The sequence below is a fragment of the Biomphalaria glabrata genome, chromosome 1 (genome assembly GCF_947242115.1).
Source record: "Biomphalaria glabrata chromosome 1, xgBioGlab47.1, whole genome shotgun sequence".
Lineage (NCBI taxonomy): Eukaryota > Metazoa > Mollusca > Gastropoda > Planorbidae > Biomphalaria > Biomphalaria glabrata.
This window is the reverse complement of record NC_074711.1, coordinates 21,090,328-21,115,426: the sequence shown is the minus strand read 5'-3', so window position 1 is coordinate 21,115,426 and position 25,099 is coordinate 21,090,328. Positions and strand designations below refer to the sequence as shown.

At 34.0% G+C, this 25,099-nt stretch overlaps 2 protein-coding genes across 5 annotated transcripts; one reads left to right on the top strand and one right to left on the bottom strand.

The window, feature by feature from the left end:
• Positions 1 to 893: 893 nt before the first annotated feature.
• Positions 894 to 17,657, top strand: LOC106068754 (early endosome antigen 1-like). 4 transcript variants are annotated; one of them, XM_056027835.1, is made up of 8 exons: positions 894 to 1,253; positions 3,566 to 3,581; positions 10,571 to 10,684; positions 12,409 to 12,490; positions 12,784 to 12,911; positions 15,541 to 15,677; positions 16,293 to 16,349; positions 17,506 to 17,657. In XM_056027835.1, exons 1-8 carry the CDS (start codon positions 1,110 to 1,112, stop codon positions 17,593 to 17,595), a joined length of 768 nt encoding a protein of 255 aa, XP_055883810.1. In that variant the 5' UTR covers positions 894 to 1,109; the 3' UTR covers positions 17,596 to 17,657. The 4 variants fall into 4 exon arrangements, 2 of the variants coding, with proteins under 2 accessions (XP_055883810.1, XP_055883815.1); XR_008777714.1 differs by having other exon boundaries at positions 895 to 1,253; positions 15,541 to 15,687; XR_008777716.1 differs by having other exon boundaries at positions 896 to 1,253; positions 15,541 to 15,663.
• LOC106068755 (cyclin-dependent kinases regulatory subunit-like) lies at positions 17,656 to 20,837 on the bottom strand. Its single transcript, XM_013228221.2, has 3 exons — positions 20,638 to 20,837; positions 18,830 to 18,957; positions 17,656 to 18,403 (listed from the first exon to the last, which is right to left on the bottom strand). Exons 1-3 carry the CDS (start codon positions 20,766 to 20,768, stop codon positions 18,360 to 18,362), a joined length of 303 nt encoding a protein of 100 aa, XP_013083675.1. The 5' UTR covers positions 20,769 to 20,837; the 3' UTR covers positions 17,656 to 18,359.
• Positions 20,838 to 25,099: the final 4,262 nt, after the last annotated feature.

The following is a 25,099-nucleotide window of genomic DNA, read 5'->3' as shown; positions in this document are numbered from 1 at the left end:
GTATTCGATAAAGTTTTTATTTTATTTTGGAATAAATCTAGCGATCGCTTTCAAAGGTTGTTGATAACCTTTTGGCCAGGGCCAGTAGTGCTTTTGGTCGCCTTCAGGAGTGAGTTGGCGGAATAAATCGTTCCGCCTGCCATCAAAAATCAGTGTCAACCAAGCAGTGGTTGTCTCAGCCCTTCTGTATGGATCTGAGACATGGGCATTATACAGAAAGCAACTAAGACTACTTGAACGCTTTCACCAAAGATGCTTGCGCTCAACCATGGACATACAGTGGCAAGAACGCACTACATACAGCGATGTCCTTGCGAACGCCGTTATGGACAGTATAGGGGGACTTATGGCCCGACAGTTACGCTGGGAAGATCACGTATCCCGTATGGGGGACGAATGTATTCCAAAAGCAGTTTTTTTTTGTGTGAGTTAAAAGGTGGTCGACATAACAGAGGTGCTCCACGGAATGCTTTAAAAACCAGCTTATGCCTCAACTTGCCTTAGATGACATATATAGAGCACCTGGTGTGCGGCTTTAGAACAAGACAGCCGGAGGTCACTTACAAAGGCCGAGAGATACACATTTGAGACCAAAAGAAAATCCGTTGCCAATGACAGACGTAGAAGGCGAAAAGAAAATCTTAATCGACCACCGGCGGACAATGGCTATGCTTTTCCTAGATGTGGCGAAATATGTAGATCACAGCTGGGGCAGCGTAGCCAAGCGAAATACTGCATTCCTCATTAATCTTCGGACTTGAAGATGAGCCTATTATTATTATCTCTTTTAAAAATTCCAGCTTTAAACTTTTCCGAATCTTTGAGTTCACTGCTCGGTAAGAACAAGCAGTTTAAAATATAAAATCTTTTGGATTGGAAAATTATTTTTGCTCGCAACTCTTATCTTCCTGGCTTAGTTTTTTTTTTTTTTCAAATGTAGTCTAGAATCTACGTGAACAAGATTTACATTGATGATTGATCTAGAGTCTATATACTATATTATATAGTCTTGATCTACCTGGCAGTAACACTAACGTTTAAAAAAGTCTAGGATTGACTCGAAATATGATCTAGTGGTATAGATCTGTATCTAGATTTATATAACAATCATGGCCAGCTACGATATCAACGCCGATATGATCGATGCATCTCTTACTAAGAGTTTACCCGCTCAAGTTGCAGCATTATCTGAAGCGAGAAAAGAAAACGCAGCTGAATTAGCAAGATTGCAAGTGGAACTAACCGATCTTGAGGTGAGATGTGATTGATGCTTTTTGTACTGAATTTGTAGTTCCATACTCTGTTGTCCATAGATAGAAACACTAATTTTAAAAAATCTAAGTTAGAAAGGTACTTTTCAGGGAATTTCTCTACGCTGATGATCATGATGCAGCTATAATGTTGCTGGTTGACAGACCATCTGCTGCATGCCAGAAGTTTGGCTTAAATATTCGTCAAAGAAAGACCGAAATACTAGTTCAGAACACAAACACTGCAAATCACGTGACCATTGGGGGCCAACCACTGGAAATGGCTAAACATTTTTGTTATCTTGGCTCATCATCTCCAACAATGTGCTACTAGATAAAGACATCAACAACAGGATACCCAAAGCAATGGTCACCATGTCTTGGCTGCAGAAAAGAGTGGGACAAAACCTTACTGACTACCAATAATGAAATCTCGCTGTCTGCCTAACCTGTGTGATGAGCACTATGCTATACGCTAGGAAACATAATCAACCTACTCTTGGCAGGAAAAAAGTTGAATATATTCATCCACCTCCTATGCTTAAGACATTCTGTATGATCCAATAGAAGTCAGGAGAGCAGCAGGTTGCCCTTTTTAAAATCTTTCTATCCTAATTGACGATATTATCATTTATTTTACTCCATTCTGCAACCTAATCAACAATATTATCATTGATGTTTAAAAAGTCAGTTGTTTTGTTGTCTTTCCTTACAAAATATTTTTAATTGCTTATAAATAAATCTTGAGTAGTTTGCCTTTGGGGCAATTTTTTTTAAAATTTTCATTGTGTTTTTACAAAAAAACAACAATGTTTTGTACATTTTTAAAGAGTGGGGACCAAAAAAGGCTCTATATTTCTATATTAATTTTTTATAGGGAGTGTGACATTATATAGTGGATTTATGACAATTATTTTATATATGTTATATATTAAGTTTTGTGAAAATATAAATAACTATCATAAAAATGACTTTTTATCCAATTTGGATAATAAAATATTGCCTAGATCTAGTCTAGATATAGTTTTAAGGGAGAATTATCCACAGTCATGAAATTTTAATTTTAAAGTTGCATTATCTAAAAAAAAACTTTTAGTTTGGTTTTATAAACATCAATTAAAATTATCTAAAAATTGTGTGCATTCTCCTATAATTGTATACCAAATAAAACATTTTCTGATAACAAACACAAAAGTTATTAAAGTTTAATCATAACAGGGTAGTGAAATATACATGAGTAAAATGAATAATTCTGTCGGAATGTGGAAAATAATTATGGAGAGAAAGAGTTAAGGTATATTGATGTATGCAAATGTGACATGAAGCTCTTCAAAATCAGCACCAACAGTTGGGAAAAAGAGGCACTGGATAGATCCAAATGGAGTGCAAGGGACCTGGACTGCAGATGGCATACACTCCAGAAGTAAAAAGAAGGGTGAAAGGGCTAAAGCATCTGGTGATTACAGATGCCCAACCAGTGACAGCGGCTGTGTATCAAGGATTGGCCTCTTTAGTCACTTGAGAAATTGCAAAAGGAAAAGATCCTCTCTTAAGATGTAAAATGCTACAGAAAAGAATATAGTTTAAATCTACATCAATAATATTGTTTAAATCTAGATCAATATTAATCTTAAATCTAGACTCTATAGATATATATTATAAATGGTATCTCGCTACAGAAAAGAATATAGTTTAAATCTACATCAATAATATTGTTTAAATCTAGATCAATATTAATCTTAAATCTAGACTCTATAGATATATATTATAAATGGTATCTCTGGATCTTTGTAGATCTATATAATCTTTATAATTATAATGACTAATCATTATCATTTATGTGAATCATTTGAAAATAACTGATCTTTTCATCTAGAGTAGACCTATACAGTCTACTATTAGATCTAGAATCTCGATCTAGAAGACAATATATCTAGATTTTTAGTTAACAGAATAAATGTATCACTTAACTAGTATTGAGGTATAGATATATATAATTGTAATGATTCTTACTATCCAGGCTGTCTGCAAACTGCATTACATGACACTATATATACCAACTCAAAGAACTTGATAACTCAGGGCTCAAAAATAACATAACACTTTAATGCACAATAAATCAAAGCTAATACTGTACATTTTGCAACAATGTAACACTGTTTGTATAAATGCTTCTCTATAGATAACCGTATCGCTGTATCAACTATGAACTCCCATATCAAACTCTTCTGATCTCTCTGTCTCATCTACATATAGTAGGCTATTTAAATATGTATAATTCGATTAACTATTAACAGACTTTTTATCTTTTGCAGGGAAAAGTAGTGAAAGGCAAGTGGAGATATTTTTTCTCTTTTTTAAAATTATTTTTTAAAAAGATCTACAGTGGATTCCACTTCATTCAAATAGCCAGGCAACATGAGTGACTTAGAATTTATTGATTACAACACAGTTTATATTGTCTGGTTTGTTTGTGACTGTGAGAGGCTGGGAGATGGGAAATGTGTATGTCACCCAGTCATGTCCCTCACTAGGAACACCTAACATTTTAGGCCAATTGATGCCTTTACACTATACATGTTATAACAGAACTTCTGGCATGCAGCAGATGATCTACTGTAAGAAAATCATGACTTTTTTATGTGACTTATCAGGAACTAGGCATTTTGATTTCAATACGAGAAAAAGATGGGGGAAAAAAATCAATGAAAACAAGTCTGTAGTTCTAATTATATGAGTTCTAATTTGAATTTGCAGTGTATGTTAATTAAAAAAAATGTTAAAACAATATGATCTATTATGAGAGAGTGAATCTATGCCTACTCACAACTTGTTTTCTGGTATGTTTAATGACATATAAGTCTGCAGTGAAGTAAGAATAGGGCTGCTATTTACAATCTGCAAATTTGATAAAATCTGAATTTTAAAAAATTATTATTACTAAGGAAATATAAAGCCCATAAAATGTGACATATTTTACTCCATGTAGAAACGAATCAATACATACCTCAGTAGATCTACGCATAATATGATGTAGATCATGGGCGTAGCCAGGGGGGGGGGGTTGGGGTTCAAACGAAATCCCGAAGGGGGGGAGTCGGAATTTAATGACTGATTTTTTGCTTTGATTTTGTTTATTTTAGGTGAGTTTTTAATACTAAACCATCACTTGCCCCAGCACAACCAAAGGGGTTTTGAGTTTAAAACCCCCTACCAGGGGGGTTCAAGTTTAAAAACTCCTACCAGGGGGGTTCGAGTTTAAAACCCCTACCAGAGGGGTTCGAGTTTAAAAACCCCTGGTAGGGGGTTTTGAGTTTAAAACCCCCTACCAGGGGTTTTGAGTTTTAAACCCTCTACCTGGGGTTTTTGTAGTTAACTCCCCCTCTTCTATAAAACAAAAAACAAAAAAAAATGCAAACGATAATCCCCTAATTCCAAGAGCACAGTTAAGGATTTTAAAACCCTTTCTAAAATTTACGATTAATCCCCTCTTCAATAAAAAAAAAAGCTAATTACGCACTCAAAATGTTATGAACGTAGCTAAATGGGTTTTGACTCAGATTTGAGTTTAAACCCCACTTCAGCGGGCTTTGAAGGTAAAAAATACCTCTTTAATAATAAAAACAAAGCAAATTATACACTCAAAATGTTATGAGTGTAGTCAAAGGGGTTTTGAGTTTAAACTCCCCTCCAGTGGAGTTTGAAGCTAAAATGTACCTCTTCAATATAAATAAAAGCAAAATACTCACTCTAAAATATATGAGCGTAGCCAAAGGGGTTTTGAGTTACAGGGGGTTTGAGGATAAAAAATACATCTTCAGTGTAAGAAAAAAAGCAAATTACGCACTCAAAATGCTATGAGCTTTGCCAAAAGGGGTTTTGAGTTTAAGGGGGGTTTGATGCTAAAAATACCTCTTCAATATAAAAATAAGCAAATTACACACTAAAATTATTTGAGCGTAGCCAATCCAATCAGGGGTTTTGAGTTTAAACCCCTCTTCTACAGATGGCTTTTTTTTAAAGTTTAAAACCCCTCCAGATGGTTTTGAGTTTAAGATCCCCCTACAGAGCATTTTGAGGTAAAAAAAACAACAACAGATGATTTTGACGATAAAATTCTCTTTTCGATATAAAATCTAAAGCAAACTACAGTCACTTAACTTCAAGAGCGTATTCAAGAGAGGTTACACATTTTTACCAGTGGCAGGGCTCCATTAATAAACTGCAGTGAATAGTCATCTGCCGAAATTGAAAAACACTAAATGTGGCTCAACAAAGATGGCTAAGACAGATTTTAGGAGTCAATTATAGAGATCGGGTCCTAATCAAGGAAATCCTATGCCGAACTGGGAGTCGACCCCTTAGTAAGATTATGAGAGAGCGATGCATGAGGTTTGCGGGACATGTTCTCCGACAAAATGAACTATGCATAAGAATAGTTGCAATGATATCCTAGTACAACTTGACGCCACTCATTCATGGAGGTCCTCATGGCAGGTGGGAAGAGGCTTCAGACATTACCAGTGACAGATTTTTATGGAAACAGCTTGACGTCAAATGCTCCAAACGGCGCGGGAGGGTCTAAGTCAGTAAGAATAGCACATTAGGTTTTTGAAATAAAACTTTTTAATAGCAGGAAAATGCAGTGTAGATACCTCAGAATATGCATTTTGTTGGCTTTCAATACCAGAAATAGTGCTTGGCGGCGGGGCACTGGGGGAGCTCCTAGCGCTCCTCCAGACCCCCTTGCTAGTAATGGCGGGAAATTTACAATTTATGGAAACAGCTTAACAGCAAATGCGCCAAACGGCGCGGGAGTGTCTAAGTCAGTAAAAATAGCACATTAGGTTTTTGAAATAGAACTTTTTAATAGCAGGAAAATGCACTGTCGATACCTCAGAATATGCATTTTGTTGGTTTTCAATATTAGAAATGGTGCTTGGCGGAGTGGCTTCGTCCCGCGCTGGGGTAGCTCCTAGCGCTCCCCCAGACCCCTTTGCTAGTAATGGCGGGGAATCTACTATTTTTCCACTAACTCATGGAAGAACCTATTCTAGGGCACAATAAACGTCTTCCGAAAGAATGAAGGGTCAGAATGTAATAAAAATTATGTACACACACATACACATAAATACATATAATTTTTTTTTTGCTGGGGGATGGGGGGGAGAAAAAAAATCCCAAACACTGGGGGATATATATATATATAAAACAGCCTTAATTATCATTCTTTAAACAACACTTAGTTGGTACTTTAAAATATAATTGATAACCAGATGTAGACAGACAATAGTAATACTGCACATTACTTAATGTCTAAGCATTGATTTTTTGTTTGTTTGAGGTGGGGGGGGGGGGGCAGGGGAGAGGAAAGGGAGTATAAAAACATGTTTACATCTAGCTTGCCAGAGAATAAAATTTAATTCTGGTACTTTTGTCTTTTTAAAAAAAATTTAATATGCATATTTTAGTAAAAAGAAATACATTTTTGAGTTTGTGGAGGGTAAGGCCCTGGATTGATGCACTGTCTTGAGCAGGGGCGTAGCTAGGGATTAGGGGGCCCAGGGGGATTGACCTCTTTAGGGGCCCCCTTGCATTGTGACATTCAACATCATGACATGAGATAATGTACTTAATAAATATATAACCCTACATTCCAATTGGTACAGTATATCAGTAAAATTAACAAGAAATGATCATTAAGACTCTTTTAATAAATAATACAGTTGTTTATTGGCGAAATAATGCATTAGTAACAAATCTCAATTCATATCGCTTGATGTCATGCTTTCTGTGAAGCAAAGGCATTTATAACATCATCTACATCCATCTATTATTTTTGACTCCACTGACATTAAAGTCATGCTGCTAAGTCTTTCTTGCGTCATTATGCTCGAATCCTGGGATAGTTTTTGATTAACTTGAGCTTTGAGAATGATCTCTTACATGACACAATGGAAGTGGCCTGAGTTAGCAGTATTCGAATGGATAAGATAAGATAATTTTTATTGATCCAATCAAATGGAAATTCTGTTAGACTACATCATGCACTTTGTTCAGATCTTATGTAACAGTTGTTTAATGGGTGCAGGTTATCTTTAAGAATCGTGAGTGTTTTGGAAAGGCATCTTTCATGAAAAAGCTCTTGAAGAGATGGTAGCTGTGTTCGAGTGATATATGATGCTTTTTTAATTAGTCTATTTAGTCTAAGTCTTTGTGCCAGTGAAGTATTACTATACCAGCAGGTGATGGCAAAGTTAATTAGGCTGATGGTGATGCTGATGGTTGCTGTATCTCTGGGGATGTTGCAAGGTTTGATGCACATCATTACCATATGAAGCCAGCTTCCTCAATATGTCAATTGGTAATTGTGGCACTGGTTTATTGATGAAAAGTGCTCATGCATCAATGACATCATTGAACAAGCGATTTGTCTGTATTTCATCAAACAGAAAAAAGTAATGCAGTTTTTCATCAGCGTGTCATCATCCTTCATCTCCATATGAAGTCTGTCCAGCACTTCTGTTGCAACACATTTGAATTGCAGTTCTATTCACAATACTACATCAGAACTCAACTCCCCATCAAGTCTTTTCTTATATCTGGTTGTTTTGATTACAGGAAATCCATAGCATTCACTACCTTCTTTTGCTCTTTTGATGGATTGATTGATCAGTTTTGTCAGTTTCTCATCTTTTTGCAGAAAGCTTCCCGTATGTGCAGTCCAAACTTTTGTGGTTTATTCTGAACTAGGCTATATTGCTTTAGCGCAGGAGATTTGACCAGAATTCCAGATAAGCAAAAAATTCATACCTATAGATGATTGATAGGATTTGTTGGCGGCTACTTGTATGGAGAGACAGTTATCCATGACAGATCTGATGTATCCAGTGTATAACTGTTTTAAGGTTTTCTTTTCAGTTCCCCAGGATGTTCCTGCTAGGTGTTTTATTACTGTATGTTTAATCTTTGTGATGCCTTTTCTTTTAAATCTGCCATAAACTGTTTTAGAGACAGTCTTTGGTCTAATTTTACACCAAGATATGTTGGATTTTCTTCTTTATTTATTGGCTGTGAGCCTATTTTTAGGATGTAGTTTCTTTTTGCTATTTTGTTGCTGTGACTAAAGAATGAATAAACTAACTTTTCTTTGTTTATTTCCCTTTTCCATAATTTTCGTGAAACCCTTCTACTGTGTCCTGGATAAAATGAAAGAAATGGTCTTCTGTTCTACTTGCTTTTGTGAAGCCAGCTTGTGGAGTGAGCAAGTGCTTTCTAGCCACCAATAAAGTCGGTTATTGATCATTTTTTCTGCCATTTTGCCAATGTTTGATGTTAGAGATATTGGTCTATAACTTTTAGGGTCTCCTGGTGGTTTATATTTCTTTAAGATGGGTATTATGTTTGCAGTTCTCCATTCCTGTGGTATATCTCCAGTTTTCCATGTATGGTTGATAAAGTTAAGTATACAATTTTGGGCCTGTGATCCTAGTCCCGGATCATTTCATTTGTTATTTTATCGGGTCCAGGAGATTTTCTTAACTTAAGTTTTTTTTGGGCAGTATTGAGCTCGTATAGAGTGAAGGGAGTGTCAAAGATCTAACAGTTGGAGCTTTTTCTTCTCTCTTTAGGATATTACTAAAGGCCTGGTCCAGTTGTTTTCTTGGATGTGACTTATTGATGCTAGCAAAGTATTTATTGAAGGTTTCGGCCTTTTTAAGGTTTTCTGATACAGGTATTAGGTCATCAGTGTCTTTTAAAGGTTGGGGGTTTGTTATTTGTTTCGTTCCTGCTAGCCGATGTAGGAGGGTCCAGGCCTTTTGACCATGCCTGTTTAGGTCTAGTTGTTTACATGTTGTGGTCCACTTTTTCTTTTTTTCTGTTTTAATTTTGTGTTTAATAAGCCCTGTCAATTTGTTGTACTTTGTCTTGTTCTCTCTAGTAGTTTTTTTTTCTACAGTCTTCCTGGCCATGTTTCTTTCTTTTACTAATTTATCTAATTCTGGTGTTTGTATTTCCTAACTTGGCCTCGTGGGATGTGTTTTTTCGCTGCTTCTAAGATGTTAGAGACTATAGTTGCGTAGGTTGTGTTGACATCTGTCTCCATTATGCTTGATAGTCTTGTGTCTGTTTCTTGTGAAAAAGCTGCCCAGTTAGCTTTGTTTTAGTTCCATCTAGTTGTTTTATTGTGTTGGTATCTACTTGTGTTCCTATATTGAGGAGTATAGGCCTGTGGTCACTATCTATGTCTTCAAGAACTGTAATTTTAGAAGACTTGATAATGTCTGTAGAGATAAAAGTTAGGTCAGGTCTGCTAGTTTTTTTTTTTTTTGCACTCTATGGAGGAATGTTGGAGGTGAGGTTTTGTTTTGCATAAGTTTTAGGTTAGATGCATTTGTTACATCCTCTTATTTCTTTGCCACGCTTGTTGTAGTATGGGTAGCCTAGGGAGGGTGTGTGCACATTGAAGTCACCAGCTATTATTGTCCTTGTGTAGTGTGGTAGTTTTATGTCTATTTCTGCTGTTGAAGATGGTGGGCAGTAGAAGTTTTTGATAGTGTATTTGGTTCCTCCTCTTCAAAGAAGTATTTCTTGCATGTCGATATCTGTATTGTTCTGTACGTGTTTTACTGTTGCTTGAGTGTCATTTCTAATGTGGGTCATAATTCCTTGACATTTTGTGCAAAGGCATCTGTACTGTGTGTAGTCTGTGATATTTATTACAGATCCTTGAAAGTGAGAGTAACCCCGCACGGAAAGGGTTAATAAAATCTGTGGAATACATGCAACAGGTTCACTGACTTTTATAACAAGTGAAAAGCAAGATTACATGGCAGTGACGTAAAATTTAAATTATTTAAACAAAAATTTGGACACTCATTTGGGGGCCCACCTCAAGTGGGGGCCTGGGGGATCTTCAAATTCTCCCCCTCCTCCCCCCAACCTAGCTATAATGAGCATGCTACAGGTGAACACTTTTTAACCACCACAGTGTTGCCAATCGTAACATTTATAGTATTGTCAGTAAAAAGGCCATAAAAATTCTCTCTTTTAGAGTCTCCAGGACATTAGTCCCACCTGTCCTTTTACCGGTAGGCCTACTTACCTATTTTGGGTACTAATAGTATTTAAAATTCTGTACTAATTACTTGCAAACAAATTTCATATAAAAGATTGGCTGTATACATTTACATAAACTACACTTATAATTTTTTAGACTGCTAATTAAAAATTGTAAAGTTTATGGATAATTATACTCTATCATACAGTTTTATGATAGTCATTGCAAATATATTAATGAAAACCAAATTTAATTAAAGGTAAAGAAGAGAAAAAAAGGTTAGCCATTGAAGTGAATTGTCTGTTGTCAAAGCTGCATGCACTTGAAGAAGAAGGTCAGAGACGACAGTTAAACACATCTGTTTTACAAAAAGGTTAGAAAAATCCACTTTTTTTTTTCTTTTTTGTAAGTTGAACTATATTTTACTTATTTGATTGAACATTGTGATGCTGAATGTACTTTAGTTTTAGATTTTCCGTTAGATTGGGCGCTTAGATCTAGAGGTGTCTAACCTTATAAGGTTAGGGAAACAGACACATAGAAGAGAGACAATAATTACAGAAAAAGTTATTTTAAGTTTTATATGATTTAATATATGAAATTTAATACATTGAATCATAAATTACTTTAATAAATAAAAAGGGGAGGGGACAATTACAATAATCAGTAACTTTATAATAAGCTTTCTTTATTGACTGCCGCTGATATGTATGAGTTGCCCTTATTGTATGTTTCTGTTAGGATGATGAGTGCTTTAGACCTGTCATCTTTAGACCTGTCATGCCTGTTAGCATAAGTGGGGAGATACAAACATTATTGGCTCTAACTCTCACCAAGACTGTAGTTACTCAGCTAAGTGCTTGGTAGCTGCTATTTTCTTTGTGTGATGCAGGGTACTGCTGCTGAAGCATGAGATGATGTTACCTTGTTTTTTTGGGGGTGAAGCTGTGGCAGGACTACATTTAATTTAGGATAATTGTTCTGGAACCAGGATGCATGTCATGAATGTGTAAATCTAGGTTAACATATGTTCAGTCTTGAACTGTAGACCTTAAAACCAGATGTTTTGAGTCAGGAATTGTAGAGTTAAAAAAACAACAGGTTTAGCTAGTATGTGTAGACCTAAAAACCAAGCTGCGAAATATTGCAGTGACTCTTGTTAATGGAAGTCTGGGAACGTTAACTTTTTGCAGAGCAGTCAATCAGATTGCATAGAGTATGACCACATGCAATACGTACAAGCTACTGGCATGAATGAAAAAAAAAGAACATTAAACCAGGGCCAGTCTTAGACCACTGCAACCTATGCAGCCGCAGTGGGCCCCGAACTGACATAGGCCCCGCGCGATGCGAATTCTAGGTGTAAATAATTAAATTAAACCATTTTAACTTATTATTTAAAGGTTCCAGGAATTCCAGAAAAAATATACGAAAAAGTCTTGAAAATCTCCTGAAATTATTAAAATCTTCTGAAAACTGATGCAAATCTCCTTAAAACAGACATAATTTTCATTTCGGGGTGTCAATCAATATGGAAGACACCAATCCTACTTGCGATTTAAAAAAAAAAGGGCATTGTCAGCTTTCATTTAATAAAAATATAATAATAGGCCGAATTTTAATTTTAACCAAAACAATAAGTTCAAATACTTAATTTACTGGCATACAAATATAGATCTAAATCTATCTCGACCTCTTAGAAAAAAAACAAAATAAAAGCGATATTTTGCTAGTCGATTTTAAATCTAAAAGGCAAATCTGAATGATTATCAGCTTTTTGTTGGAAAACTATCTACTGTAGATGGCTCGTAAAGTTAATTTGACACTGATTTTGTACTTAAATAAAATATGCAAAGACGAATTTATTTTCTAATACAAAATCTTAATTTTCCCTTATTATCCTTATCACAACCCAAATTAGGCCCTGCGCAATCCGTTTCGCATAGGGCCCAGCAACCTGTAGGGCCGGCCGGCCCTGCATTAAACAGTTACAGGAGGAAATAATAATATAACAAAGTGAAGGTCAAACAAATGTCGTGGACCAGATATGTGTAAAATAATCAAGTAATACTTATAAAATCTTTTTATTTTGGACAGAAATAACTAGAGCAGTAACTCTTAATGCAGACCTGAAATTGAAACTCGTTGAAAGAGAAGATGAATCCAGCACAATGGAAAAGTATGAAATATGTAGATTTCTTGGAAGCTATGTGCTTATTGTTTAAATTGATTTACACAATTTATTCCTTCAAATTCTAACAAATATTTTCATTTCTAGTTGTGTAAGCGAAAAAAGTAAAATAAAACTAAAAATTCACTTATTTCTATTAATATAAATTAGTACCAATTAGAGCTAAAATCCTTGAATTTAACTGTTAATAACATTTTACTAAAGGTAGGCCTATAATAGAAACATGTATACTTAACTTTTCATATATACCCAGTTTAAGTTTTTTTTTTTTTTCTCTCAAGAAAATGTACAAGACATGGAGAAAAACTAGACTTAGTTAAAAGAAAAACAAGTTTATATGAGAACGCTGAAGCTGTCATGAAAGAGCTAAAGATGATCAGGATCTTAACAGATAGTATGGTGGCCAGAAGTAAGACAAGTTGAAAGCAAATTGCTTCATTCATTCAAAAACCATTAAATAACAAATAGTTCAAGTATTAAATTTTTTTTAAGAACAAGAAATTAAGACTGACTGAATTTTCTTAATTTCTGTTATGTTCTTGTATACTTTGTGCGTGTAACATACATTAGTCTGGAATTCTACATAAGGTAATTAAAATGTAGTTTATTAAAGATACCATTGTGAGGATGACCCATTAGAAGATTCCGGTACTTAAGTAGACATGGCTACTTAGAGAGAAAATGCATTAATATTCTGAAAATTTTTCTTTAATTGAATTAATCTTTGGCCCTGATCACTGACAATCACTTATTCTTCATTTGCTATAGATGTTAAAAAAAAAAATTTATCCTTGTATTACTTTTCAGTCAAATAGAACAACTAAGCCATTTTCAAGATCAAAACCTCAGTTGTTAAATTTATCTAAAACAATTTTTTATTTGCAATTTGATCTTTTATAGCTGACATTTTAGTGTGCAAAAGTTTAAGCACTTATAAACACTTTCTGTTGTGTAACTTTATTTTGATCCATTTTTATTAGCCCCTGAAATGGGAATAGCCGCTATTAGTTTTGTGTGGTATGTCTGTCCATCTGTCCCATTTAGATCTCATAAACTAGAAAAGATATTGAAAATACAATGTCATGATATTTTAGATCTTTTATAGCTCTGATACAATGGCTACTTTTTTCTTTTCTGAAAGCAAGCATTTTTTTCAGAAAAATTCAACATTTGTACAACTATTCACTATTAATAGTAAAAAAACGTGGGAAACTACTTAGTAAGGAGGTGGATATTTAGCACATTTTTAACACATTTATGAAAAGCTTTAGACTTTTTTTGTCAAAAATGTTTTTACTAATCTTTTATTACTAAATCATGTACTTTCCGTCACACCAACTACCAGTACTTATAATTTAAACTAAATATTTTTTTTTTAAAAGAGAAAAAATCTATTTAGTATGCATATAAGTTGAATATAATTTAAAACAACAATTATTAAGTAGTGTTCATATTATATACATGAAGTGCAACATACATTAAACAATGCAGGACACCAAAACTAATATCGAAAGTTTTTTTGTTGAGGCTTTGAATGAGATATTTGCCCTTTACAAAACAATTAAATCAATTAGATAATGTTCAATAATATCAGTTAGGCCAGGTTCATATTTAACTATATCTTCAAAATTATCAGTTTATTGAATACATATGAATATTAACAATGTTATAATAATAACAGTAAATCTCTGTTCTGTGGTCTTTAGTCAAACTAACAACACAACAGTATCAGCAACATTTTCGACATGAGTACCTCTTCTTTTTGTATTGACGGAGATAGGGTTGTAGTTGTTGATAGTTTGTAGTTAATAGTTTATGATATTCTTTCTGAAAATTCTTGCAACCTGCCTTTTTACCTGCCTGAATGGACCACTCAGGGAACAATTTTGATTTTATGCTCCCACACAAACTGTCTTTGTAACCTTGTTTGTTTTTTTTTCCAATATATGTTTATTTCTACATAGCTGATGATCTGTCTAGATTAGAATTACGAATCCACATAATTGTCAGAGTGAATGTGAGGGATTATTCTTATATGTGTGTTTGTGGTGGAGAAAATTACTGGTACTATAGTTTGAAACTGATAGCATTTAGCACAACTTTACAATAACTAGATAATGTAAGCCTCTATTCTAAATCAAAATTTAATAATCCAAAACATTGTGAGCAGAAAATATAAGGGCTGTGTGAGTTTGTTTGGAGTGATGTATAATAGGTTCATGGAGATGAGTTATTCTATTTAAGGTGTGTCTCTAGATCTATGACTGACAAAATAAAACATTCTTATGCTGGTTATTCCATTATAATATTAATACGAATAAAAAAAAAGATTCAGGTTAAACTAAGTAGAAATGCATTATAATGTTTTTTGCACTTTTGGAATTCAAGGAGAGCCGTTGCATTGGAAGATACAAGGGTCAAAAAGTGTGTTGCTGGGGAGGAGGATGTCATTAAAAAATAGTGGGGGAGGGGGTATTATGATGCAGGCAAACGAGAAAGGCTTAAACTGATGGGCCTAAGAAGTGTTAGTGTGGGCCATTCAATTGAAGAATGAGAGGGACAGAGGGACAAAAAAAGTTAATTATAGAATTTTAGGGTTATTAATTTGTGTTGAGGGTATGGGGGAGTGATTTAATTTGCATATTTTCATTGATGGCTTTAAAAGTTGTTATGAGCAATACACAAATAACTATTTCAGCTGTAGCAAAGCATGGGTAGCAGCTAATATCTAATATATTTATTTAAATCTAGAGCATCTTTACATGCAATGAAATTAAAATTTACCGGTATTTTTTAAATCTTTTAAAAAGACATTTTAACATATATTTTTTAATTGTGCTACTTTTCCTTAGCAGCTAGTGATAAGAAAAATGTGTACTTATACATTTAAGTGTTTAAGTTCATCTCTTCTTTTTGATTTTTTTTCCTTTCAATCTAAATGTATTGAAATGAAATTAAAATTATTTAAAGAATAGAATATTTGCTTTACCTCCAAATTAGCACTAACATTTTTAAATAAGTATTGTTCAATTGTACAGAGGAACAGCTTGAAAAATGTTGCACTGACATGAACACAGGTCAGACAATACAAAAGCAAATAGAAACAGAAGACATTGTAACTTTGGAGACTTCAGTCAATGAGCAAAAAGCACTTCTAAATTGTAAGCTCAAAGAGGTATATTTAGGTATCCCTGATTTTGTTACCTTCAATTCAAGATTAATAATTTGACTATGAATGTGATTTGTATTTTATCTTTATATGGTATTAAAACTAAGATTTAGCTATTTATTCATATTCTTTAAAATACATCAGCTATGCTTTATAAGTTTTGAACATCTATTAGAAATGAAGATTATTATGTCATAGCCCAAACCTCTGCAAGAAGGAACAGCTGGCACTGAATTAACTCTGAACTATAATGTCTGAAGTGCATACCACACATTATCGGTACTTATTAATTCAGCAGAACCTTACCCTTTGAACCAAGCCCAACATAATGGCAAAGAGTTTTTTCAAAATACAAATAGAAAAGGCTTTAATGACAACTATTTAAAGAGGAAGTGCTATAACAGTTACTATCTTACTAAAAATGATTCACCTTAAAACTGTATTCGTGTTAAGAAAATTTTTTTTTAACGGGTAAAAAAAAAAAAAAAAAAAAAAAAGAATACCTGTGTTTATAAAGACCAAATTTTGAAATAAATCAAAATAATCCATAATTTATTAGTAATATTTTATCTATACTAAATTATCCAGCAAACATTTTATATGCCTTTCCTTCAATTCTAGCTTGAAGACTGTCAGCAAGAAAGAAAGCAACTTGAAATAGATAATCACATTTTGCAGGTAAAAACCTTTTGTGTGCTATTCATTTAGGTAAAAAAAAAAATAGCTGGTTGCATAACTACATGTGTTCATAAGCCAAAAAATCTAATACTATTTTAAATTACATATATAGAAACATCGTACCAAGTTTGTTTGTTTTTTTTAAATTATTGAATAGTTTCAGTGTAAACATTAACAACATTGACAAGATTCACTAGCTAAAAGTAAAAGAATGACAGATCAAGAAGTTAGTTCTTCTCAGCCTTAAAACAAATCAAAACCTAGAAAGTGATATAGAAAATAATTTTAGTCATCTAAGTGACAAATAGTAGGAGTTTTGGATGCCTGCTTGGTAGTAAGGTATGCGCGCTGGACTGTCAGACTTTTTCGATGGTCCTGGGTTCATACCCTGCGTGCTGCCATCCCCCATTGTTCTGCAGGAGGTTTGGACTAGGAAGTAACATCTGAAACATTTAAATATGTAGCCACAGATTGTAAATCCCTTAAATATATATTGCCCTTACTCCATAACAACATGGGTTTAGGAAATATATAGGTAGGAAATATAAAGGTCATGTAAAACTCAACTGATAGGTCTAATTGATGATTTTTAAAAGAGCTTTTATAATAACGAGCTAATAGATGCTATTTTATTAGACTTTTCTAAGACATTTGATTAAGTTCACCATTATAGCTTGCTAAAATTTTTAAATATTTTGGCATTAGTGGTTCATTACACCAATGGATTTATGATTTCATGATAGGGAGAGAACAAACTGTAGGAACAGTCTTAAACCCACAAATGTTTATAATTAAAAAAATATATAATATTAATGGCCTACTAAACTGCATTAGTTCAGGAACAAAAGTCAAATTATTTGCACACCATTGCAAAATATATAGAACAATATAAACTTTTTCAATAGTATTTACTCTAGAATTGAATAAATTTTCATTTCTATGAAGAAAATTATGTCAGTCCGGGCTTTTTAAAAACTGAAATCTATTTTAACCAGTACTACTATATTTTATAAGTTAAAAGTCTAAATGCATTTAATTAAACTAACTGCATGATATCCAACAAATAATGATTTTGTTTAGATAATTGAATTATTTTTACAAAATTTTATTTTGGATTATAAATTAGCATGTAACTTTTTTCATTTTCTTTGAATAGAAAAAGAATGCAGCTTTGTTAATTCGACTCAAGAACCAGGTAAAGGAACAGAAAGCTATTGTTTTAAATAAACATACTTTTCAAAATTGATTGTAATAATTAACATAAAAATATTAAAACAAAGGTAAATAAAGTCAAGTGCAAAAGAAAAACGTTTTATAGTGTTTAATTTAATGAAATATACCATAATGTTAATTCATATGAACTAACACAACAAATAGATCAAGTGTTCACTTTTTTAAACAATGTAAAAAGATAATATAATAACAGTATACACTACCAACCAGAGAACATATCAAATAGTGTTATGGACTATACCCATTCTACTGAAAAGCAGATAAACATTTATAAACCTTCCATTTTTTGGCAAATACATGATTGTATTGTACATATAACATCTGCTGTTCAAAACTACCTATCCAATATTAAAAATTGGTATAGCACCTAGTGCAATACAAGAAATAGATGTCACAGCTTTGTTTCAGCCATTTTCATACAGGTTCCTCTATACACAGAGTAAAAAAAAAAAGTCTAGAATAAAAAAAACTTCCTACTCTTTTTTTTTAAGTTAATTTTTTGACATGTTCAGTCTTACCATTTAAAATAAAATCAAACTGTGAACACAGAGGTATATGGAGTTTCTTTCACTTATTGTACAATTTATCCAGTCAAAGAATATTTACAAAGTTTATTATTGCATCAAACAGCAGACCAACAAGTTCCTCAAAAGAATAACACTGTAATCCACAACAGTTTTGAAAATTGTCATTTCACTCACAGCAGATTTAGTGGAAATAAAGTGCTTCTGAAATTGTAATGTTTTCTTCAGGGTATAATCCTTTACAATTAGATCATTATTTATCAGGTAATTTTCGCCTGAACAAAAGCACATGGGGTTCTGTAAAAAAAAAATTTATATAAAAAAAAATTAGTTTGTTTTTTCAATTATAAATGACTATTTTAACTGAATATTGATACCAACTTCTATCAGGGATAATAATTATGATACACTAGACATTTCTCTATAAAAAATTGAAATAGTCTTTCAGACTTAAAACTTTCAAATCTGACAATGTATATATGTGTGTGTGTGTATATCATTATACCAACCAAGAACTGGTCACACATGGGATATGAATATGATTTTTAAGAAATATTTTGTTTCATTACATTTTACAATAACTATTATAAATGTCTAATCTGTGCCGGGGTATTGCATCTTAATGTATATAAAAAAAAATAGGTAAAGAAACTAGCATAGCCATATTTAATCTATAGAAAATACATTAGTTCTATACTGTCACAAGCCATTCTTTCAAATTACCTGGATCGTGCCGCATGTAATGAACCCAGCCGTGACTTTGTTGAACACCAATACTCCGCCACTCAGTCTCTGACATGAGATGTGTTTTGGGAACCAATTTGGCTATTTCTTTTGGTAAAAGAACATGTCTGAAAAGTAAGTAAATAGTCCTTTACTACCGGTACCAAATTAACAAGATGTTTATATTATATTGTTTTTTGTAGTTGAAATTTCACTCTAAATTTAAAAATAAATGTTGGCCTCCTTAAGTCGTAGAATGACTATGGCCCATCTTGTAGAACATTTTCCCATGAGACCTTGGAGACTGGCAATATGCCATTTTTTTAAGGTTAGGGCTTGTTTAAACAAGATAAAAGCAAGGGCATTAATTATGGTCGGAACAATGTCGCCACTCTCCATACAGCAAATGTGTTCAGAGGTACATCAAATTCAGCACCAGTACAGTCTGTGTCACTGGTTCTGCCATGTTGTAGCGCAATGTGCCACAAGCTGCCTCAAGGTCACCAGCTTCTAATTTTTTCTGAGAGTTGTCTCCTGAAGCCTTTCACATTTCTGGGTACAGCCGCCATAAGGCAGCGTAAGTTTGCATTCAATGTTTTCTTTCTAAGTAGGTAGCCAATGAAAGCTAAGTAGCCCCCCCTTCCCCCAAGTTTACTCAGGCGCCAGTTGCTCGCCTTTCCTATCAGTGGCAATAGTTTTACCAAGACTCAATATCTGAAGCACAAGTGAAGGCCAGGAGTTGGACTGGTTGTCAAGGCTATTTGAAACCATACCACTGGAAGCATTTTATAGGTAACGGCGCACTTAAAACCATTACCCAAATAATAAATGTACAAATCTTACAACTATTTTTTTTTCTTTTCTTTGTTTCTAGCAGTGGCACAGATTATATTATGGTACTTATTTTTAGTTCTGTTGCATTTTACACATTGACTCAACATTCTATGCTACTAGAAAGATAGAATATATACTAGATACACGATGGTGCTTTTTTTTTTTTTTTTAGAGTGTAAGAAGAATACGATGTAAAAAAAAATAGACCCAGCTTGACACTTTGTCACTTTCTAAACGTAGTATAAAATAATTGTTATTGGAGTTCACCAATCAATGGAAAGCTTGAATTGACTAAAATTTGTGCCAAAATGTGAGGAGTGTAATGGTGCTCATATTTGCTAAAATTCAAATGAATATATTATAATTAAATTACATCTATTCTAGATATTTTTATAGAATTCTAGATCTCGAATTTATATATATAATATATAAATATAGATCTTAATATTATATATAATATATCTAGAATCTAGATTTAGATATGACATTCCCTATTAATTGAACAAGTGTAACTCTAGTTTATTCCTTTTCTTTTTCTAGATCTAGATCTAGTAAAATTCTATTTCTAGTCTAGTCTAGCCAGATTGAAAATTCAAAACATAAATTAAATATCATTAATTTTAATAGATCTAGATCTGTATATAATGAATATAATGCATATTATAAGTGAGTCTCCTTGTCTTAAGTCTAAGACTTAGACCTTAGTTCTCGTTTAATCCTAAATTCTCGGGAATGTTCTCACTGTATTATGAGTAGAGTTACCAGTAGAGAATCTACAAAAAGTTGTTTAAAAAAAAAAAAAAACAAGTTTCAGCACGTTTTCCTTATTCCTAGATTCTAGACCTACGGCCGGCTACGTACTACACAGTTACAGTACACTTGACTAAGACTCAGTAGACGTCTTCTAGAAAAGACAAGAATACTATCTCTAGAAGTCTAATTATAATTATTCTAATGCTATAATAATTGCTCACCTGTACTCGTATTCGTCATCTGTGTATTTATCTGAATAATAAATCTGTTTCTGTAAAGAAGACATTTCCTCTTCTGTGAATTTGTTTATAATCTTTTTACCTCGGCACTCTGCTTTTTTACCGTCCAACATGACACTGCTGCGACTAAAAAACTTTTTGTTGACAATCTTAGAGCCAGAGTTTAAATTGTGGTTGACTGGAGTAATCGTTCTTTGAAAAAAAATGCTCTATTGATTGGTGGGTTTTGCTTAAACACTGAGAAACCATTGGGCAGTTTTCATTTCCTTTTCGCTGTATTTTGTAAAATTGGTTGCTTTGTGTTGCCAACCTCGTTTAATTTAATTAAAGAATGTGAATTTTGGATCTCTAGAAATTTAGGTCTAATTTCACATCGTAGTCTAACCCCATCCTCCATTTTTTTTGCTCGATTATGAATCTTTTTTTTACCATTGACTTTTAGAAAATTAGGCATTATAAGGTGACCAGACGTCCTAATTTAATCGCAACAGTCCCGCTCTGGACCGATACTCTTCACGCTTTTCATAAAATGTCCGGGCGGGACGGCCAATGTCCCACTTTCATAAAAAAAAGATCTTTCTTAATCTTTTGAAAAGTAACTTAAAACTTCCGAATTGCGACGTTTTCTTCTAGATCTTTATTTCATGTTTACTGTTTAGCGGGCTCCTGTGATAAAGGCATATGATAGTGCTTAGGCCTATAAGTTGTTTTTTTCTGCATTTTTCTCAGAAACTGACATCAGCACGTTTTCTTTCGACTTTTGGCGTTTTGTCGTTCCGCACGTTACTCTGCTAATTCTGTGAATCAATTCCAGCAAACAGTATTCCTTTGTTTGGCTTTCCTTTCTGTTCAAATCGATGTCAGGGTAAAAATGTCGAAGACAAAACGAGCATCGAAGTTCATGGGAATCTACATGTGCAGACAGAATTCCCGTTCATAGATGGCAAGAAAAATCAACAACCACAGGGGAGTGTGATGCTAGAAATGATGATCAGTTTTCTGTCGCACATGTGGATTTAACCAAACATCTGAATGCAGATTGTATTTTTTTTTGTACTGAAAGCTTCTAGCAAGCAACCAACATTTAAATATTTGTCTTATAGTTTAACTAGCAGCCGCTAAAGGTAGGCTACTTTAGCCTATCATACAGTTATCGATAATGACAATTTTTATCAATGGATTGTAGGCAGTGGCATAGCATCCATGGCGCGAAGGGGTTCAATGAACCCGGGCCCACGACCAATAGGAGCCCACAGTAGCAGCAATAATTAACGGAAAGGGATTCATTGCACTTGGTCCCATTATGACTCTTAACTTGTTGGTGCCCACGTGAGAACTTATGGATGACACTTAAGTCCTGATGCTCAGAATTAAAATTTCGACACAGCTGCTAATTATTCGATTTTCTCCAAGCTCAATCAGTTTCTTTATTTTCTGTATTTAAAATGTGTTAAAACAACTCTTATTATATGAGATTCGGTATTATTTAGATTTAAACTAAGTCTGATATTTTAACTGACTTTCAACTTTATTCAATAAGTAGCAAACTATCTCAACAGTTGTGATTCTAAAACGTTTGTATCCGCGCCAAAGAAGTAGAGACTTTCAAGTAGTGTCAAACTCTCATTTAGGACAAACTGGGAAGTCTTCATCACAGTGTTTTGTTCTCTTTGTATTGTGTAAAACAAATGTGATGTAATCATTAGAAAAGAATAAAAAAAAAAGAGATGAAATCGAAAAAAGAAAATATATAAAAAAATAGCATTAAATATTTAGCAAGCAAACTAAACACCATTGTAGGCCTATGTTTCATATGTCTTGTTAAAGTTGAATATATGTTTGTTCTGCTACAATGAATGGCGAAACCAAATTGGGGTGCAGCTTTATAACAAAGATCTAGAAGATAGAGAGATGTGCACATTAATCAGGAATAGCGTCTTTCTCTGACCAATGCTTAGTATCTGGTTCATAGTTCTTAAAGAAAGTTAACACCATTATATTTATACATAAACTTCTAACCAGGCTTTAGGCCTATTTGAAATTGTTATGAATATTGAAATTTGACAGGAAAACAAAGCGCACAAATTCAAAACGAGATAATAAACCTGTTGGGCGATGCAGTTCTGGACAAAATACCGAGGTCCAATCAACACCATTGTTCTCTTTCATTTTCACTAAGCTAACCACGACTTCAACTTGGTCCTAAATGATTTCGTCAGTTGTGTTCAAGACGTTGCAGATTTCTATGACTTGTTATGTGTTTGTTTTTTGCTCGCAGCATCTCAAGATGGACTCGTTTTCAATCCCATAGGGAGAGCATAGTTTACATTATACTCAAATACTTTTGCCCACAATGTGGTCATCAAGGAATGCTCTAAAGAAAATTAGATTCAAATATTTTGATTTACTAAAGTTGATTACTCAAATTACCTTGTGTTCTTCAAAAGAAAAAGAACGCCTGGAAGCTGGAGCACTTTGAGGGAAATTAGAAACATTCGATAAAATTGTTCTGCTTATTGTCGAGTACAAAATTGTCAGCGCAGTCAGCGTTACGTTACATAAAGCAGAAAGTATTGGGATGTCTTTTGGTGAATGTACCCATACATTCAGATGACTCAATTGTTCTGTCACACACTACATTCGTTTTATTTGGAGGAGGGGGCCCAACAAGATATTCTTGAACCCTGGCCCACGGATACCCTGCTACGCCACTGATTGCAGGCCTACTTTGAAATTGCTTAAAAATATATGATCCAAAATACAAAAGTGCAAGATCTAAAAACAATTAATGTGAAGCAATCTTTACTAAAGGTTTAGCCACTAAATAATGAACAAAGTCAAGAAGCAAGTTAGTGATGCTCAGTTTTTGACAGCGTTAACTGGTGCTTCGAGCCCGCAATAAAGTGAAACTGTTTTCCTTGATAAATTTCTTTGTGACAACCTTTGCGGAAATCTTTTAAAAAAAAAATAAAAAAAAAATCGATTTATAAAATATCAGAATTGTTGGTTAGCTCCAGTAGCGGCCTTAGGGGGTGTCAAGTGGGGCACCCGTCCAGGTCCCGCGCCTGAGGGGGGCCCGCGATAGGAGATTTTATTGTCACAAACTTGATCACTGCACATTTTCCTAATTAAATCCGATTGGACTTCGATTTTTAAATACAAAATAAACTCTTCGGATTGACTTCTTCCGCCTAAGTGTTTTATAGGCTACTGTGCATGGACATCGTGCGGCCATGGGAGTATTTTTAAAAACTTTTTTAACTTGAAAGAAAAATCTTTTATGCAGAACAATTACAATACAGTATATAATACACTTAAGCAGCCAATAGTATGCCAACAGTACATATGTAATGTTCTACGTTTTGTAACAAAAAAAAAATAAGGCCTACAGCTTAGAGACGTAAATATTGTAATGTTATATTGTTACAGCGTTGGAGACGGATTAGCCCGTTAGCGTGATGGGGACACTCGCCCAGGGCCCCGCGCACTGCTAATTTAATGCCGCCCCTGGTTAGCTCTGATGCCTATTTAAATTAGCCTATAGGCCCATTCTGATTCGAAATCATATTTCTATTCACTAGAAAAGTGCCCCACCATTATCAAAAGCTTCTTTGAAAACCAGTGTGCTGAATTTTGCCTGCATTTTGTACACAACATTGCGCAATATTCCTTAAGGAAGTTCTGTTTATTTAGGGACAGAATGTCAGTGCTCTTAAAGTAGCCTATCTTTTGTTAGTCTAAGAATTACGCATGCGACTTAGGCCTACTATTTGGATGGCGCGAGTTGGTTCTTAAAAAAGTGATGTAGCAGCAGCAATCTTAAACTTTTACGAAAATAGTGCCGGTATTTGGTATGTTCTATTTTTTTTTTTTTGCTAGGGTTTCATTTCAACTATTGAAATTCACATGACTTTGCGCTGCGCGATGGCCAGAACTAACGGATGCTGGAGGAAATATATATAGGCTGTCGCCCTCTCCCTTTTATCGAAGAGTGGGGCGGTAGTAGGCCCTTTTTTAAGGTTGTGGAGAAGTTACAATTGTGAAAAAAAAAGTTACAAATTTAGAAAATATAGGCCTGTTATTGTTTGAATGAAAAATGAAGAAATTAATTGTAGATAAAATAAATGGACGAGCTCCCATCCAAATCACAAGAAAGATGATGCTTACTATAAGCTATCCCGACAAGACCAACGTCTAATCTTTCGACTCAGGACCGGACACAACAGAATGCGACAACACATGTTCCGGAAGCTCAAAATTGGAACCAGTGAAATCTGCCCATGTGGAGTATCACCAGAAAATGCCTACCACGTCCTCCAAAACTGCTCTCTCTACCAAGAGGCCCGTATAAGACATTGGCCCCAAATCACCCCAATAGAAAGAAAACTATATGGAGAGCTCCCTGATTTGGAAACCACTGCGCAGTTCATCTCATGTATTGGTC